General features: G+C 47.5%; 1 protein-coding gene across 1 annotated transcript; it reads left to right on the forward strand.

Annotated features, from left to right (window-relative positions):
- Positions 1-136: 136 nt before the first annotated feature.
- Positions 137-18938, forward strand: SPATA21 (spermatogenesis associated 21). Its single transcript, XM_081145237.1, has 9 exons — positions 137-214; positions 1134-1606; positions 2043-2131; positions 2989-3126; positions 5430-5501; positions 5616-5733; positions 16998-17173; positions 18047-18224; positions 18760-18938. Exons 1-9 carry the CDS (start codon positions 152-154, stop codon positions 18815-18817), a joined length of 1365 nt encoding a protein of 454 aa, XP_081001363.1. The 5' UTR covers positions 137-151; the 3' UTR covers positions 18818-18938.
- Positions 18939-19065: the final 127 nt, after the last annotated feature.

The following is a 19065-nucleotide window of genomic DNA, read 5'->3' on the forward strand; positions in this document are numbered from 1 at the left end:
CGAGGTGGTGATGCTGGGGAAGGAGCAGCCGGGAGGAACCAACAGTTCTGCTTTGGTCGTGCTCCAGACACCCAAGAAGGAATGTCAAGGAGGACAGCTGGAGTTAGGAAGGATAAGAGGAGCCAGGATTAGAGACGTGACTGTCAGAAAAATGGAGATAACCTCTAGGAGAGAGGGAACACAGCCCAGGAAGGAGCGTCTCCACCCGCAGCAGGTAGAATGGGAGAGAGAGGTAGAGCCAGAGGAAGCCAGAGGAAGCCAGAGGAAGCCAGAGAGGAGTAGCCAGTCTAGAGGAGGAAGTGTTTCCAGAAGGATGGGTGGTCGTCCGTGGACTCCGAGGAGGGCAGAGATCTGCCCATGGCCTTGCTGGAGCAGCTGTGGGGCGTGGTGGGCGGAAACCTGATTGGAGATAGCAGGACAGTGAAGACGGAGGACAGCCGCGTCTTAGGGAATTTTGGTCCAGAAAAGAGCAGAGAACTGGGATAGCAGCTGGAGGGGTTTGTGGTGTCAGGAGAGTAGGTTTTATTTTAAAGAAGTAAGAACATGGCTGGTGGGAGCAACCTGGTGGGGAAGTAGAGCTGATACTTTGGGAAGAGAGGGTGTGTGGCAAGAGCTGCATCTTTGAGAGAAAAGGCTGGGCTGGAGCCTGCAGGACACGGCCTGGCTGGAGATGGGCTGGGGACGGCCACCCCTGTAATGGGAGGGACAGATGCAGGAGGTGGCTGGACGGCTGAATGAGTGAGTGGGAATTTATCGAGTGCCTACCATCTGCCGGGTGCTGGGTAGATGTGGATAATAGAGGTGGACAGGGCCCCTGCCCTCGGGGAGCTTACCCCTGGGCAGGCCCCCGCAGGCTGCGCCGATCGCAGTGAAGGACACGAGTGGCGGGACCCAGAGTAGCTCGAGACCACAGCTCCTGTGAGAGCCGGGAGGCGGCAGAGCCCAAGTCAAGTGCAGGGGACACATGGGTTGGGAGCCTAGTGGGGTGCACAGGAGATTTGGGGGACATCCTCCTGGGGCCCAGAGAGGAAGGAGCCGTGTGAGGATGCCCTGGAGAGTGGGTGGGATGAAGAAACTTTGTGGGACAGTCTGGCTGGCTGGAGGCTGCAATCCCCTCCCCGTCCTGCCCCCAGGAGGTGAGGGACTTTGGAGAGAGAAGGGAGCTGGACTGTGCCCCGAAGCAACCTCAGGAGCCCACAGCGACCACCGGTGCCCAGAGCCTTGGGCGCACCTGCCAGGGCTTCATGAGGTGCTTGCTGGAGGTAGAAGAGGAGGAGGCCACCCATCGGAGGGCCACCAAGGTCCGGGCCCTGCAAAACCGCAAGTCCCCCAGGACCCTGACCCCTATGACCATCGCAGGCCCGCTGGGCAACGCAGCCTCAGGCCTGCATCTGACGCTGCCTCAGGCCCCTGCCTCGGCCTCCGCCATGGCCCCATCCTGGGCCCGGACGCCGGCCCCTGGGCCAATCCCTGGCCCTGCGGGAGCCCCGGTCCTGGCCTCTGTACCTGTTGCGGTCCTGCCCACGCCCACCCCGGACCTGGGCTGGAGAAGGATGATGCTCTTGCACCAGGGCAGCGAGAGGAGCCTGAGCCACGCCAAGGCCCGGTAGGAGCCGCCCCAGGAAGGTGTCCAGGGTCTGGGCCTCTGTCCCCTCCTCTCTGGCATCTCTCTCCTGGACGACTCTTGTCCCTGTCACTGCCCCGTTTCCTCGTGTGTCCTGCTCTCCATTTCTCATCTCTGTGTCCTCTCCCAGCTCCGTGTCCCCATATCTAGGTCTCCTTTCCCATGTCTGACCTCGGTTCTCTTCCCAACGCCCCGCGACGGTGCGTCTTTTCTCGTGTCCCTCACCTCTGCCTAGATCTTCCTCCGGGTCACTCCACCTCTTCTGGCCTCTCTCCCAGCCTCCCCCCCGGGGTCCTGCCCATGACCTCCTCTGCCCCGGCTTCCCCCTCCCCCGCCCCCAGCTCTGGGGCAGCCTTGGGCAGGGGCAGGGGCAGGGCAGGCGGCTGGATGTGCACCCAGGGCAGTTCGTCCTCTGCAGGCAGGAGCTGGAAGAACGCTGCCTCCTAAACTTGTACCAGAACTGGGAGGAGCGGGCCGAGGAGCACCTCACCCTGAAGCAGGAGGAAGGTGAGGCCCCGCCAGGGAAGCCCCTCGCAGGGCCAGGCGGAGCCCTCGGGCCTTTGGGGTTCATAGACCTGGGGTGGGGGTGGTTCACAGATCAGACCGCTGCCCTGTGCCCACCCCAGTCCTGTGTGGTGGGCCCAGTGGGGTATCTGGCTGGGGGACAGTGCAGGGTGGGAGGCTGACCAGAGCGCTTACCGTGAACCTGGAGCCGCCTTCTCACTGGGTCTGTTGATTCTACCCTGCATTTTTCTGTGGGCTGAGACACCAGACATCACACCCGTTAGGACAGGACAGGGCCTTTGTACCAGTTGGCACTGCCCCGGGGCTTTCTCGGCATCCTTCCCGGGGCTTTCTCGGCATCCTTCCCGGCCCTCTGCTCGTGTCCAGACAACTGAAGCTCTCCTAGGAGCCATGGCCATGCAGCTAGGGGACCACAGCGCACCGAAGTCAAGGTGCAGACTGAGAGTCAGAAAGACCTTTCTGGCCGCCTAACCTCTGAGCCTGTTTCCCCGACTTTACAAAAGGAACAAGCCTCCTGCTCTTGCGAGGCTGTCGTGAGGATTAAATGAGAACGTGGCCATAAAGGGCCCAGCGCAGTGCCCGGCACATAGGGGGTGCTCCTGGCGCAAGGCGAAGGCTGCTAATTACTTAGCCTGCCGCACGGGCTGAGCCCCGCACCTGACCTTGGGCAGAGTGCGGAGCAAGTCCTGGGGCCACCACCCCCACTTTCACTCCTGTGGTTCCTGTCCCTCCACCTGGCCAGGCTAGTAGAGGGCACTGGGCAAGACGGTGGCTGGAGGGGACAGGGTGAGTGGTGGAAACAAGGTCCCCACCCCATGGGACCCCACTGCCCGCCCCAGCCTTCCACAGCTACTTTGAGGTCTTCAATGGCCATGGCGAGGTGGACGCGCGCAGCCTGGAGAACGTCCTGCTCCTCGTGGGCATGTCCCTGACGCCGGCCCAGGTGAAGGACGCCCTGCTGAGTGCCGACATCGACGGTGAGTGAGGGAGGCTTCACTCTGAGTCCCGGGGTGACAGCCCCACGGGCCACGCGAGTCCTGTGCAGGACTGCATTTAAAGGGCCCGGCCCTTGGTTTAATGCTCTGCTGTCCCAGTCTAAAATTTTCTTAAAAAATATGTTTTTATTGATTTCAGAGGGAGGAAAGGGGAGAAGGGGAGAGAGAGAGAGAAATATCAATGATGACAGAGTCATTGATTGGCTGCTTCCTGAAAGCCCTGTACTGGGGATTAAGCCCGCAACCCGGGCGTGTTCCCTGACCGGGAATCAAACCCCGATCTCCTGGTTCATAGGTAGACACTCAACCACTGAGCCATGCCAGCCAGGCTAGAATTAAAAAAAATAATTATTGATTTGCGAGAAGAAAGGAGAGAGAGAAAGAAACAGATATCTATTTGTTGTTCCACCCATTCATGCATTCATTGGTTGATTCTTGCATGTGCCCTGACCAGGGATCAAACCCACAGCCTTGCACATTGGGACAACTCTCTAACCAACTGAGCTACCTGGCCAGGGCCAGTCTAGAAATTCTTAATAATGTTTCCTGCCATTTTCATTTTGCGTGGGACCCCACAAATTATATAGCTTGTCCTGGCCCTGAAAGTTAATACTCCCTGAGCACCTACTCAGTGCCAGGTTCTGGTGACTTGGAGGTGATGACCAACACCTACCTTCTGACCCCAAGATGTACATGATCTCTGAGATCCCTTCCTTTTAGGCCCTTGTATGTGCTTCGTTGGACAGTCCCCTGTGACTTGGTGACTCATTTTACCTACTGTATGACCTTGGATGAGTCATTGAAGTTCACCAAGCCTCAGTTTCCCTATCTGTACAACGGAGCTGATGGCAATAACCCATCTCACTGTGCTGCTGAAAAAATTTAATGAGATAGTACAGGCAAAGCACTGAGCAAAACACCTGGTGTACAAAATGCATCCAGAAGACATTAGCTGCTAGTATTACACATGGTTTGGTTGGCTAGATGCAGGACATGGGAGCTGTGGAGGGCCTGGGCTCTTGACCATTGCTTCCTCCATCACTGTACAAATGCGAATCTTCACACACAAGACAAGAATTGACACCAGCTCCATCCCTACGTGACCCTCGGCAACAGGCCCATCTGTCACAGGGGGATAAGTGTACTGAGCACCCCCAGAGGGTGGTTTTAAGGATTAGAGATTATTCATTCATTCGTCAGGCACTTCAGAGAACATTTGCTAACACCTACCTGTCTTAAGCCTGGAGAACACAGTGCAGAACAAAACAGGCCCAGTTCCTGCCTCCCAGGGCCTCCTTTAAATTCCAGATCTTCTAAGTGTGTGGTTGAAGTATGGGTTTTAATTTTTTTTTAAATATGTCTTTATTGATTTCAGAGAGAGGAAGGGAGAGGGAGAGAGAGAGAGAAACATCAATGATGAGAGTCATTGATCTGCCTCCTGCACACCCCCTACTGGGGATCGAGCTTGCAGCTGGGGCATCTGCCCTGACTGGAAATCCAACTGTGGTCTCCTGGATCCTAAGTCGATGCTCAACAGCTAAGCCATGTGGGCCGGGCTGAAGTAAGGGGGTTTTTATGAGAGTATTTGATGGGGGATCTGACCTGGGCTGGGCTGACTTCTCTGAGGGATGGTCAAGGGGAAGTATTAAGTGAAGGAGTTGGAGGGTGGTAGAGAAAATTCTAGGAAGAGGAAGCAGCATGCTCAAAGGCCCTGAGCAGGGAAGCATGTGGCCCCTGGTGGGAGAGCAGGTTAGTGCTGAAGGAGCCTGGCACTGGGTGAGGCTGGAGACAGGTAACAACCAGGTCTAGCGGGGCCCTGAAGGCCAAAGTGGGACTCAGTATGAACACACGTATTCTCATGCCGTGACTAGCACATGGTAATAATACTAATTGCTGACAGTGAGCATGTATTATGTGCATGGCCCTGTTCGAAGTCCTTTGCCTCATTTTATCTCCCATGAGATAGGTATTATGGTTATCCTCATGCTATAGATGGGACAACTAAGGCCTAGTGGCACTAAAAGACTTTGTCAAGGTCACACGAATAGTAAGTGGCAGACCCAGACTGCTGTCTCCGGGACTCAAGTTCTGGGAGCTTCTAACCCAGGGGATTTTAATATTTGCCTTCTACTCACTCTCCTGTGTGCACCACACTTTCTGCATTGACTATATGTTACTTTTATCATCAAACCCAATGAATAAATACTAATAATCATGCTGGGGTTGCAATGCCTGAAGCCGCTGTGGAGGGCCCCTCCCACCCCCTATTCTTCTGGCCTCTGCAGGAGATGGTCACGTGGGCTTCAAAGATTTCTTGGCCGTAATGACAGACACCAAGCGCTTCTTCTGCTCCGTGGGTGAGCAGGGGTGAACCCAGGGCAGTCAGAGCTCGGAAAGGGAACAGGTGGATGGGGGTGGGGAGTACCCAGAGCTAGCAAATGGTAATGGCAGCCACCATCCCATGTCCCCAGAACAGAACGCCCTGACGGACACGGTTTCCCGGGATCCCCACACTCTGTTCTTTGAGATCCTGTCCCTGCTGGTGGAGATGCTGGCCTTACCCGAGACAGCCTTAGAGGAGATCACCAAGTGAGTAGGGCTGGTTGTGGGGAGGTGGAGGGTTGGGGATATAGAAAGAGCACCTAGTCTTTTGGCAGCTGAGGGCTTTTGATAGTTAGAGGACTCTTAGTGGGACGTGAAAGAAACCCAAATAAAACTGGCTTAAGCAAAAGGGGAATGTATTGGCTCACATAGCTGTTCAGGGCCTCGGGAATGGATGGCTCCAGGAGACCAGATACCATTAAGGCGTTTTTCTCTCTCCTGCTCATCTCTGCATTGGCTTCAGGCTCAGCGAGGCTCTTCCCAGAGTGGGGATGGCAAGTGGCAGCCCCATACTCACACTGTCTTAGTTTAGCAACCACGGCAGCAAGAGACATTTTTCCTTACAGTACTTTAGAGCAATCCCAGAAAAGGGGTGTGATGGAGCCCGCCTGGGGCCAGAGAACACAGAGAGGGAAGCCTCCCCATGTTTCCAGGGTGGGCCAGTGGTTTATCTAGGGAAGAGATGGCTACATACAAAAACATCATGGACACTCGAGGGCTGGAAGCAAAGGGTGAGGGCAGAATGCTCCAGAAGGCCTGGCTGTCACACAGACGCTTGTCCCTGTCGCTCAGTAAGTTGGATCATTTTTTCCTACCGAGGACCAGACCTTTCCACATGGGGTGAGGGAGGGGGGATGACTGCAGTTGGCTCCAGAAACATCGCTTAGCAACCCCGAAGACAAGAGATCTACTTTCCTTCCAATACATATGACGCTGAAGAACATTAATGTTTTTTAAAGCAATAAAACATGTCCCTAGTTTAAAAATAGATTATTTCCAGTAACCTTGAAGCCACCATGTGCTCCACCCCCAATCACAAAACACTCTCCCCCCCAAAACAAACTCACCATCACGCCCTTGCTTTTTGTTTTAAAAAGGCACTCCTTATTTTTTCCGTCATTGTTTACTGAAAATTTCAAACATACAGCAAAGTTAAAAGAATTTTACAGTGAACAACACAGACACCCTCCCTCAGGAGTGGGGAACCTTTTTTCTGCCAAGGGCCATTTGGACATTTGTAACATCATTCGCGGGCCATACAAAACTATCAACTTAAAAAAACTGGTTATGACAAAAGCTCCCAGATTTATTGAATTTTGAGTCCCACTTGCAGTTGCCTTGGCACAGCCAGACCAAATGATTTCGAGGTCCGTATACGGCCCACAGGCCCAACGTTCCCCACCCCTGCTCTAGGTTCTACCACTGCAATGTTGCCATACTTGTTTTGCCTTCTATCTACCCACCCTCTATCTAATTATCAATCCATACTGTGGTTTTTTATTTGTTTCAAAATAAATTATAGTCGTTTCCCTCTAAATGCTTCGGGTATACGTAACATTAACTAAGGGTCAATATTTGCTTAGAGCCTTTTGTTTCTGAGGTGTAATTTCCATTCAGTGAAACGCACAAATCATCCTGTAAGTCTCCACAAATGCCCACACCCGACAACCCGAACCCCTCTCAAGACTTACAGAACTTTATCACGGCTGCAGAAAATGCCCTCATGACTCCAAGCCCATCCCTCCAGAGGCAAGCCCTCCTCTCAATTTTTTCCTTCACAGATTGTTTTTGCCTGTTTTACGACTTCATATAAACGGAAACATACAGTACGTAGTCTTTTCTGTCTAGCTTCTCTCACTCAGCACAGTTGTTCTGAGGTTTGCCTACGCTGCTGTGGGCATCAAGTCCTCCCCTTTTTACTGCTGAGCAGTACTCCACTGTATGCATGGACCAGTTCGTTGATCCCTTCTTTTATTGACAGACTTCTGGGCTGTTGCCAGTTTGGGGCTATAATAAAGCTGCTCTTAACATTTTTGTACAAGTCTTTTTGTGGACATACCTTTTTATTTTCTGGGATAAATATCCAGAAGTGGAACTGTTAGGTTATAGGGTAGCTGTATTTTTACTTATAAGCAGCTGCCAGGCCTTTTCCCAGGTGGCCGTGCCAATTTACACTCCTCCCGCCGACAGGGGGGTTCTGGTTGCGCCGCGTCTTGTGCAAATCCAGTAGTCACTCTTCAATTTATTCATTCGGGTGGGTATGTAGTAGAGCGCTTTTTAAAAACTCACATTTGTCTCTATTCCTGAATACTTTATTTTTGAACTTTATATGAGTGAACTCATACTAAAAGTCTCCCGTTACTTGCGTTTTTCCTCAATGTTCTTCTTTTGGGGGGGAGAAACATCGATTTGTTGTTCCATTTTTTTATACATCATTGGTCGATTCTTGCATGTGCCCTGACCGGGGATCAAACCCGCAACCTTGACATATCAGGATGCCGCTGTAACCAACTGATCCACCCTGCCCGGCTCTCCTCGATGTCAGGCTTTTCGGATTCATTCATGTTCCTGTGCATAGCTGTAGCTCATTCATCATTTTCACTGCTACTTACTAGGAGGTAGTATGACTATATGACAATATTTTTATTCATTCTGCAGAGAGAGATTAGGGCTATGTTCGGTTTCCAGCTATGGCAGAAACGGTTTGGATATTCTTGTATGTCTCCTGGAACACATGGGCAAGAGTTTCTTCAGAGCAGCAGTTTCCAAGCTTTTTGGTCTCACAATCCTTTAAACTCTTGAAAATTATTGAGGACACCAAGGAACTCCTGTCAATATTTTCTATATTTCAACTTAAACTGAGAAATTCAAAAAATACCTGTTCATTTATTTAATATTAATAACCCCATTACATGTTAACATAAAAAACATTTTAAATGAAAAATAACTTTCCCAAAACAAAACAAAATAGGTCAGTGAGAATGACATTGTTTTACAATATTGCAAATCTCTTATCGCCTGTCATAAAAGAAGAGAGCTGGATTCTCATCTCTGCTTCTGCATTCAACCCATTGCAATACGTTGTTTTGCTTGAAGTATACGAATAAATCTGGCCTCACACATATATGTAATTGGAGAGGGAGTCTTTTAATAGTCTTTTCATTAAATAGCCACATATCATGTGCATATTTTTCTTTGATACTATACCAAATTTGACAGGTGGTAGTGTCTTAAAGGTTGCTTGCAATATGGAATCTGAAACCATAGCAATGAAGTTTTCAGACTCTTTTAAATAAAAATCTATTGGTCTGCCTTGTAGTTTGAATGGATCTTTTCCCATGAATGATTTTGTAACATGCATTGATCATTTGGAAAATACTGCGTTATCTTCCAAATGTTGACATATTTCATTATAATTAGATGTACATTATACATGTAATTATGTCACCAATAATATCACAAAAGTGTTAAAGCCCTAGAAGTGTTGTGGGTGGTTGTAGTTCGCCCATTTTTGCTGCTATAAGCTATGCTGTGTATGAACATTGTAGATGCTTGTGATGATCGGTCCAAGTTTTCCAAAATTCTAACTTTTACTTGAAAGCTTTGATTTTATCACAGACAACAAAAATGCCGTGTCAGTTTTTATGGAAGTGATGGGCTCACTTCATCTATTTTGGGGAAAATATCAGCCAAAACCCAAAGAAGAATAGCCTTAGTTTGTCTTCTCTTCATTCAATGTGGAGGGAGGTCCAACCTTCCTTTCCCCCTCAGAGCTGCCCACTGGGACTGGCTGAGACGGATTAACAGGAGAAAAGCATACGGATCTTATTTACATGCACACGGGCACCCTCACAAGGAAGGTGAAGACTCGAGGTGACTGGGCCCAAGTGCTTGTACAATCAGTTGAACAAAGGACAACTGTGGAAAAGTTACTAACACGTGCAGGCATTTTAGTTACTTTTAACAAGCTCTGTTTGTACAGAGTTCTCTTAGCCAAGGCTCCCTGTCTCTTGTGACAAGAATGTTTCCCCTCCTGGCACCGGGTGGGCACCTTTCTCATGGAAATTTTTCCTCTGGCTTTCAGAAAGAGAAAGGAACATCAGAGCGCCCTTTTTTAATCCGCTGTTTTTCAAGTGCCTTTAACTCAAAATAATCAATATACCAAGGTAGTCCATTTTGGGGTGGCATGTCCTGAATGCCTTTGTCACCTCTGCCACCTGAAACTTCTCAAGAAGTTTCACATATTAAAAGCTTTTTAAGAAAAAATTCTGTGGAGAGAAATTCGAGTTAAGAGCTCTGTAAGAGGGGGAGGAAAACATAGATTGGAACAAGCAGAGGACAAACCTGAGCACGGCGTCCCATGTTTCAGTGGGTCAGTCGTCAGTCCTGAGAACAGGTCAGTTCAGTTAGACTTTGCGGCTCACCTGCGGGGGCACTGGCGTGGGTGGGAGTGGGCACCACCCAATGAGGCCTGTGTGTGCTGTGATAAGGCATTTAATGAGGGCCATTTCTTTGAGAGGAAAGAGAAACAGAGGTTAATGGTTAGTACAAATTGTAAGCTCAGTGTCTGAGTCTAGCGGGCAGTGGATCAAGATTTTTACTCCTTGGGCTTAAAGCATCTTTAGATGGTAGAGTGAGGACAGGCGGTGGCAACTGGTCAGTTTCCTGGCTTGCAGTTTGAATGTCTTTGGCGATGGCACTGGGTGATCGGATATTCCAGCGAACTTGAGAGTGGCCCATACAGCTGCAGGCGCAAAGGTTATTTATACGTGATCTGTTGTGATTTGGGGGGAAAGTTTACATTAAGTCATTCAGCTTTAGCTTGTAGGGTTTTGAGAAAAGGGCAGTCCTAGTTTTTAGCACGATGCCAAGCCTGGAGGGTGGGAGATAAATTGGAAATGTTAATTTACTGACAAAATGCATAAAATGGCAGAAGCCAGTTTATAAAGGGGACAAGAAGCTCAAAGTCAGTGAACACGACACTGTTCAACAACCCACAAAGGCTGTAATGGTTTTTATTGTGTGACAGATTTTATTGCAACATAGAATTTTTTTCTCTACAATCACCTCCATCTTTATCAAAGTTAATCAGAGACTAATTGGTTTATAAAAATAAGTCTTGTCTCAATAACTTGGCTTGACTATGTAAGTGTAGCAAAGACAGCTCTTTTAAAGTCTGTTTTGCTGGGACTTTTCAGGAAGAACCTCAGATCGGACTTCTAAAAGGCTAAGGAGTCAAGTCAGGAACTAGCCATGAGGGTTGTCAGTGGGGAGGTGGGGAGGGAGGTGGGTGAAAAGATTGAAGGGGAATAGGAGGTAGAAACCTCCAGTTATTAAAAAAAAAGAAAAATCACAGGATGTAATGTACAGCATAGGGAAAATAGCCAATATTATCGTAATAACTTTGTATTCTTTTTTTTAATATCTTTATTGATTTCAGAGAAAGGAAAGGAGAGGGAGAGAGAGATAGAAACATCAATGATGAGAGAGTCATTGGGGAGAGAGAGATAGAAACATCAATGATGAGAGAGTCATTGGTCGAGCCCGCCACCCGGGCATGTGCCCTGACTGGGAATCGAACCCCAATCGCCTGGATCCCAGGTCGATGCTCAACCGCTGAGCCACGCCCGGCCGGGCTGTAATAACTTTGTAGCGTGACAGTTACTAGACTTGTTGTGGTGATCAGGAATATAAATGCTGAACCACTATGTTGAACACCTGAAACTAATATGTCAACTGTACTTTAATTTAAAAAACCTTGCCATCAGACTTAGCCTGCAGGACATATAGACTTGTGTGAATTCCTTTTCTCAAGGTCCCCAAAATGTCCTAAGGTTCCTAGGCCTGCCAGGAAGTGACCTTTACTGACCTGTAACACCCAGAACTCTGAAACTCAGGTACCAGGACAGTATTTTAAGAGGGCTTTCTAAGCAGTGCCTCCATAAAGTCAACTTTAGTTCTTTAAATCTGCCTGATAATATCTATGTTCATTATTTTGAAATAGGACATTAGTGTCAAAGCTTCGGTAACATAATATTTTTAAGTATGTCCTGTAACAAAAATAGATTCTTAAATAAATTTATGTAAGTATGTTTATATGAAAATAAAAATACTTACAAAAATAAATATATTCCATAGAGTTTTGAATTTTAGAAGGATCAGGTAGGGAGAAAAAGTTGTTTTCATTTGTTTACAAAGATACAATTTTACCAAATTGTTCTAAGCTATAGATAGCTTAAAAGAAAAGAGAAAAAAGATTTCTTAAATCTGAAAAACAAAGCATTAAGGAACCGGCAATGATTCAAACAAAAAGAAAGTCAAAATTCTCCTCCTCCTCAGTTCAGTCTCGTGTAACTGATTTTTGTCCTGCTTATCTTGGGTTAGCAGTTTTATGAATTTGTCACCTTTTTCATCAGCGTTCTGGAGACTCTTACCCAGTTCAGTGGTATGACCCAAAGTATTCACAGACCCATAATCCAGAGTACTTGTCAGAGTCTTTTGCACAAATTTCCTTGAAGATGAAGTCTTTTTACCTTTAGTTGATTGCAAAGGCTTTCAGAGAGGAATCAGAACAGAACAGTAACTATGAATTAGAAAAGACTTAAAATAGCCATGGTTAAAGATCTGATGAGAATTCACATAAATGCAATGAACAGGGATATTTGATTTTTTGTGTGATATGCAGCATTTTAAGATAGCTGAATTACAACTGATAACATTATACCAAGACGTATCAGATTTCTAGGAATTTTATACAATGTCTAGTATACTTCTGTTGACATAAGAACATCCAAACCTAGAGAATTAAGAGTTTATTTGAGCCAAACTGATGACATATGCCGGGGAGCAAGACCTCAAATGCTCCTCAGAAAGGCAGTTTTGCAGTTTCTTTTACGCATTTGAAATTGAGGGGACAGAAGGAAGATTACATGAAGGTGGGAGAAAGCAAGGCAGGGACTGGCTCTCTCGAGGGTAGTTACGCCTTAGGAGGGGTCTGAAAGGGCGGTTCACACAGAGTATCCCACGCATATTTTGCAACTCTCTCTGCACAGCTCCCATCTCTGGTGTTCTAATACACTAATTAATCCCAGTGGCATCTTCCTAAACTCCAATGTCTGTCTCCTTTCCTCAGTGGTCTACTGTGTTCTGCTTGGGATACTGCTTCCTGCACTGCAGTCCAGAAAGGACCCCCAGAAAAAAACTCTAGGGAGACCATAAGGCTCACCTCATTGGTTTCTCCCCTTTCAGAGATCAGTCTTGTGCTGTCTGTAGTCCAGTATCTGACAACAGTTTCATGTATTTTGTTCATGCGTCTAATTATTTATGGCAGCAGGGCAAGTTCAGTACCAGTTGTTCCATCATGGCCAGAAACAGAATTCTGTTACCTTTTTTTTTTTTCTTTTCTGTTTTTCAAATTGGATGATTTCTATTGATCTGTCTTCAAGTTTACGAATTCCTTTTTCTGCTGTCTCCAACCTGCTTTTTTGTTTTACTTTCATTTATTACACTTTTCTGTTCTTGAATTCCCGTTTCATGTTTATCGCTTCTCTGTTTATTCATTAAGATAAAATTTTCCTTCAATTATCTGAACATATTTTTAATAGCTCCTTTAATGCTGTTGTTTACTAAACCCAACATCTAGGGCATCTCAGGGTTGCTTTTTAGAAGTCCCCCCCCCCCTTTACTATGAGTGATTTTCTTTACAGGTCTGATAAGTTTTTTATTATTATATCCTAGACATTTTGGATGATATAGTTTAAAAACAAGATTCTGTTACCTTCCTTTGATAGGTGTTAATTTTTGTTCTTGTAAGCAGCTCAATTACGAGCTGATCATCAATGAATTTGTGTAGGCTTGGTTTTTTACTTTTATTGTGAAAAGTCCAGGTTTTTCCTAAGCCCCTAACTTGGTAAGACTTAACTTCAAATGCTGTTTCTCCTGTGGATTTTAGTCTCAGGGAAGGTCTATAGCAGGCAGGGGATGGCAAATTATGGACTGCAGGCCCCATACAGCCTGCTCTGTTTTCATAAACTTTCATGAGAACACAGCCATACCCATTCATTTACATATCACCTATGGATTCTTTGAGGCTACAATGACTACAATGACAGAGTGGAATAGTTTTTAATAACATCACTGTGATGGTGGAATTATTTCTCCTTGCAGTTATATCTGGTTGTGCTTTACATTTCATGTCTAGAATTTTGTATTCCCTGATGAATTATACATTTTATCATTATACAGTAATCATTTAGTCTCTAGTAGTGCTTTTTGTCTTAAGGCCTAGTTTTAAAATATTAATATGGTTATACCAATTTCCTTTTGCTTAGTATTCAAGCGATACACCACACTCCACACTCCTTGACGTTTTTCTTCCAAAGTGGGGAAAAAGCACTTCCAAAGGCAAGCACTTTTGACTCCCTCCTTACTTCTAAGTAATACGCATATACTGCAATATTTTGGTTAGTGATTTTTAGACTTGTATCTATTGACTTCCTATGATGGTTGGGATTTAGCTAATACAACTATCCCCTCAACCTCCCCCTCCCCATTCCAGTTATCATCATTTTTGACAATATTTAGGGCTTTTATTATGACTGTGCAATTGTTCATAGCTGAGCATTTTTGTATACTATGATTTTATTTTTAAAAAATTCCTAAAATGGGCTATTGCCTTGATTTGTTGGTATTTATTGATAATTCCTGCACCTTCCTAATGTTTCTTTTTCTTGAATGGAGGCATGTTCATCTTGTTTAGGATTAGTATCTTTTTAGGCCTGCTGCAGGACTACCACTTTAGGAGTCTGCCATCCTAGGAATTCTTTCTTCCTTTCCTCTAATTAGGATTCTGTTCGCTGGAAGTCTTACTCTTCCTTGTTATTTTTTTTTTTCCCTAAAGGGGACGTGTTTCCCCACTAGCTTTTTAGGGCTAGAAAGGCAGTAGTAATCAAACAACAGGTATAGTAATGCCAGCCCTAGCAATTTCTGTTGTTTAGCTCTAGAGATCCAATCTAAATTGGCTGTCCTATACAGCAATTGCACTGCCACTCTGGTATCTCCCTTTACCTTCCTTTACCTTTACCTCTCTCCTGTATTAGATCCTGTTTTCTGTACGTAGGTCTTCCTTTTTTCTGGTTTATGTACTCATTATGAAAGAATGTGTTCTTCAGTAACTTTTTAAAAATTTTATTTTTGTTTAAAATATTACAGATGTCCCTTTTTCTCCCCAATGACCCATTCTACCCTGTCCTATCTCCCTCCCCAGTCCCTCTCCCCACCATTGTCCGTGTCCTTGGGTTGTGCATATATGCATATTTCAGTAGCTTCTAGAGAAAGGATGTGTGGGAGGTGACATTTTTGAGATTTTCTAAGTCTGCAGAAGTGTTTTTTCTACCTTCAAAGTTGAATAGGTTAGCTGGGTATAGAATTCTAGGTGTCTTAGTTAAGGAATATACCCAATGTACTACAGTTCAAACAAGATAGTTTATTCCTCTCTTATATTGACAGTCTGGAGGAAGCAGGCAGGAAGACAAGGTCCCTCCAAGCACCCAGTTTCTTTGCAACTTATCGTTCCACCATTCCCTACATCAATCCTAAGCTGTTACCAGCAACACACATGAATTCAAGCCCACAGGGAGAGGAAAAAGGGGTGGGAAGTAAGCAATTTCCTTTGAAATTGTGACCGAGAAAGTAGTGCATACACTGCTCATGTTCCACTAGCCCCTGTGGGGTGAAGTTATTTTCTAGTCCATCTTTTTATCTGGTACATTGTCTTTTTAGGTCCAGTTTTACACAGGGGTCTAGATCCAATCTCCATGTGAGGGCTCTGGTATTCATTTTCTATTTTGTGTGTGTGAAGCCCAGTAAATGCCAAAATTCCAGGCCTCAGGGATAGGCAGGGGCCCTAGCAGAATCACCAGCTTAAGCTCTGAGAGTTTTGCAGCACCACTGCCTACAAAGCCCCAGGTCATCTGGCTGTCATCTTGCTGCCCACACCTCCCCTCTCCCTCACACAGCAGGCTCTAGCTCCTCTGGCCTCCCTGCTATCCCTAGAGCTCACCAAGCTCTTTGCAACCTCCTGGCCTTTTCCCATGCCACTCCCTCTAGATATCCATTTGGCTGGCTCCCCCCCCCCCCCCCGCCCCATTCTGCTCAAATGCCACCCACCTCCAAGACTTTTGCTGACCACTGTGAACAAAATAGCACCTCATCATTACCACCCCCTACCTAGCTCTGACTTTCCCTTACAGCACCCATCATTACTAACATAGTATTGTGTTTTATTTATTTGTTTATGGTCTAACTCCTCTCCCACTAGATATGTGCCTAGGTAGTTGATTTAGAAAGTAATTCCAGGAAACGGGAGTGGGGAAGGGACGTGAACAGAAGAGGAGGAGCCAATACAAGGATGTGCTACTGAGTCAACCACCTCCAGGATCATCTTAGGAAAGAGACTATGAATGGTGGCTCAGAACTCAGGCAGGGGAAGAAAGAGAAGCCCGTATACTTCAGCTGCTGGCTCCTTTGGTCAGAGGTGGCCCCCTATAGGTGTTTAATTCCCCTGCACTTCTGGGTTGCACATGGACCAGAGAAGCTCTGGGGCAGAAAGCAAGGGGCTCAAGCCAGAGGCGAGACCATGTCAGGTTGAGCCTGAGCAAACCTGGTGGAAGCCCTTGGGGAAGTGGTTGCTGTGGCAGTGGCTAGAACATGAGGTGGGGACGAGGGACCGTGGTAAGGGACCTATATGAATATACCCTGCACCATTCTTTCCCAAGTACTTAGATGAGTGGTCAGTACATAGTAAATAATCCGTGAATATTTGTTGAATGAATGAATGATGCAGCAGTCTAGTGGAGAAAAGGCAAGTAGTAATGCGTTAAAGTGGGCTGTGGGTTACGATGGAGTAAGTACAGGTTATCGGGGCCTGCAGTAGGAGCCCAGCTAGTCTGCAGGGGGAGAGAGAACTTTCTGGAGGAGATAGCCCTTAAGCTGAACTCTGGAAGACAAGCAGGAGTTAACTGCACAGCTGACTTACAAAACTTGCACATCTAAGTAAAAATATCAGTGATGGAAATCAAAAGTAACATTTACCAAGCTCTTCCCATGGGCCACACACTTTGCTGAGTGCTTGATGGGCATTGTTATTTAACCCTGTAACGTGGACTTTTGGATCCCAGGGGACACCTGAAGCTCACAAAAGTCAAGTGACTTGCAGTGACAGGGATGAGATAACCATTTCCCCCATTTTACACAGGGGTGACTGTGACTGAGGTTCAAAGCAGAGCAATGACTTGCCCATGGTCATAGGAAGTTAATGGCAGGGCTAGGACTAAAACCCAGGTCTTCCAACCCTTGGGCCTGTGTCCCTGCTCCAGAGCTGGCCAAACAGAACGAGCCCCCAGGAAAAGTGAGGGAAGAGGAGGGTAAATTAAACATGGCCAGGCTGAGCCGGGTGGGCACTGCCTCCCCAGCTATTACCAGAAGAAGCTGAAGGAAGGTACCTGTAAGGCCCAAGAGATGGAATCGGCCATAGGCCGGCTGCAGTCCCGGAAGAAGCTTCCCTACAACCTGCAGCAGGCAGACACCTTGGAAGTCCCAGAACGAAGGGTCCTTAGGATCCTGAGCCGGCTGAAGCAGCAGAACTATGGTGAGGGCCCTGGGCATGGTGGGGGCTCTGCTCTCCCGCATCTGGCTTCTTTCCCTGGGCCCCTACAAAGCCAGAACCAAGCTGAGAGACATGGTTTCCCCCTTTAGGGTTAACTGTATGCGTCAGTCAATGGGCTGATAATTACTAGCTCATCTCCAAACCTTTGACAAAGGCCTTTTGCATGGACTCTTCCCAGTGCCTTAGCTCTGACCACAGGTTGGTCCCAAGAGCCAGGGCTGAGAATGGAGGGTGATCAGCATTCCCAGCTCATCATTGATTGAGCACCCACTGGAGTCACTCACTGTGCCAGGTTCTTTGCAGATGCGCTAGAATTTAGTCCCCATAATCACACATTTACCCCGTTTTACAGATACCTGAAACTGGGTAAGTTTAAGGAACTTGCCCAAGGGCCCACAGCCAGCATGTCAGAAAGGGGAGTTTATACCCAGGTCTGACTCCAAAACCTGTGCTCTTTTCACTGGGCAAGACAGCTTCCCCATAAAATAGTAGGTACCATTTATTAGACTCCTACTGTGTGCCAACTGATGGGCTAGGAACTTTCCAGAGTCTACTGTGCCTGCCAGACTTTGCCAGGACCCATCACAAAAGACACCTGCTCTTTTAAGTTGTTGTTAGCCTTTACACAGCGCTCTTAGCTGAGCACTTTACACATACTATCCCTTCAAGCCTCATCATCCACTGTGAGGTGGGCACCACTATCATCTCCAGCTCATATAGAGGCTCGGAGAAGTAATTTGCCCAAACCCGCCCAGCTCATTATGTGGCAAAGCCAGGATTTCACCTGGGTCTGCCTGCCTCCTAAGGCTGCGCATATGACCAAACATTCCCCTCTCCTGCCTCCTCCCTCGCCAGCTGCCAACCTGCAGAGCCCCTATGCCCAGGTCCCCTGCATCCCACTCTGCCCAAGACTGGACAAGAAGACGATCGGCCGGAAGCAGGGCAGCCAGTATGTGCTGGACCAGTGCATCCCCACCAGCCCGAGCCCTGACTTCCACAGCCTGTTCTTCCAGTCAGGATCTCAAGGAAGCAGGTGGGTGCCCAAAAGGCAGGGGTCCCCAGCCCAGGCCCATCCACCTCCTTCCACACTAGGCCCTTGGCCTAACCTGCAAATCCATCCTTCTCTAAGCAACGAAGCCTGGGAAACTCGCTCCAGGGAGGAAAAAGAAAGGGGGAAACCTTTGTTGAAGGCTGTGCACCAAGTACATTGTTCGTCAGTCAGGGCACTTCCTTATGCCTCCCTGTGCCCAGGGCTCAGTGGTACATACCATCTTTCTCTTAGGATGGCACTACCTGCCTTTCTCATCAGGGGGTTTAACACTCAAATCCTTTGCCCAAGTCTGGTTCCACATTAGTAGCAGGGAACAGACTTAGCATCTGGCTAGGGGGAAGCTTCCCTTTCAGCATTCCCCTTCCAGCAATCTGGGGATAAAAGAACACTGGACTTGGAATCAGGCCCCTGAGCCTGACTGCTGTTTTCATCACTTCCCAGGGGAGGCCTCCTCTCCCCTTGGGCACATGGGGATGGCTCAGCTCCTCCCACCCTTCTCTTCCACCTCTCCCTCTAGGGAACATGGCTCTGACAGCCGAAAGTGGCTCAACTCTGTGCCGGCTCGGACCCACTGACCCTGCAGAGTCCTAATTCTGGACAGCTGTTCAAGACCTGCAGACAGACAGGTCATCAGGCAGAGACTGCGGCTGGATTTTGCTTTTGTGGCCTGGTAAGCCAATAAACACCAAGAACCTCAGCCTTTGTGCCTGGTGCTGGGGCCCCTGCCCTCCGACTATTCATCTGCTTCCTTGAGATCCAGGTGGAGGGAAGACCACCCCCCAACCCAGTTTTCATCCCTCCACTGGGCTCTCAGGGCACAGGG

Source organism: Miniopterus schreibersii (assembly GCF_964146895.1).
Source record: "Miniopterus schreibersii genome assembly, chromosome: 8".
Classification (NCBI taxonomy): Eukaryota; Metazoa; Chordata; class Mammalia; order Chiroptera; family Miniopteridae; genus Miniopterus; species Miniopterus schreibersii.

Bases quoted from the DNA above. Each gene is read 5' to 3' on its own strand.
- SPATA21 (XM_081145237.1), top strand. From the start codon at position 152: ATGGAGATAACCTCTAGGAGAGAGGGAACACAGCCCAGGAAGGAGCGT. The intron at 1,607-2,042 runs GTAGGAGCCGCC...CGTCCTCTGCAG, and splicing joins CTGAGCCACGCCAAGGCCCG to GCAGGAGCTGGAAGAACGCT. The intron at 5,502-5,615 runs GTGAGCAGGGGT...CCATGTCCCCAG, and splicing joins GCGCTTCTTCTGCTCCGTGG to AACAGAACGCCCTGACGGAC.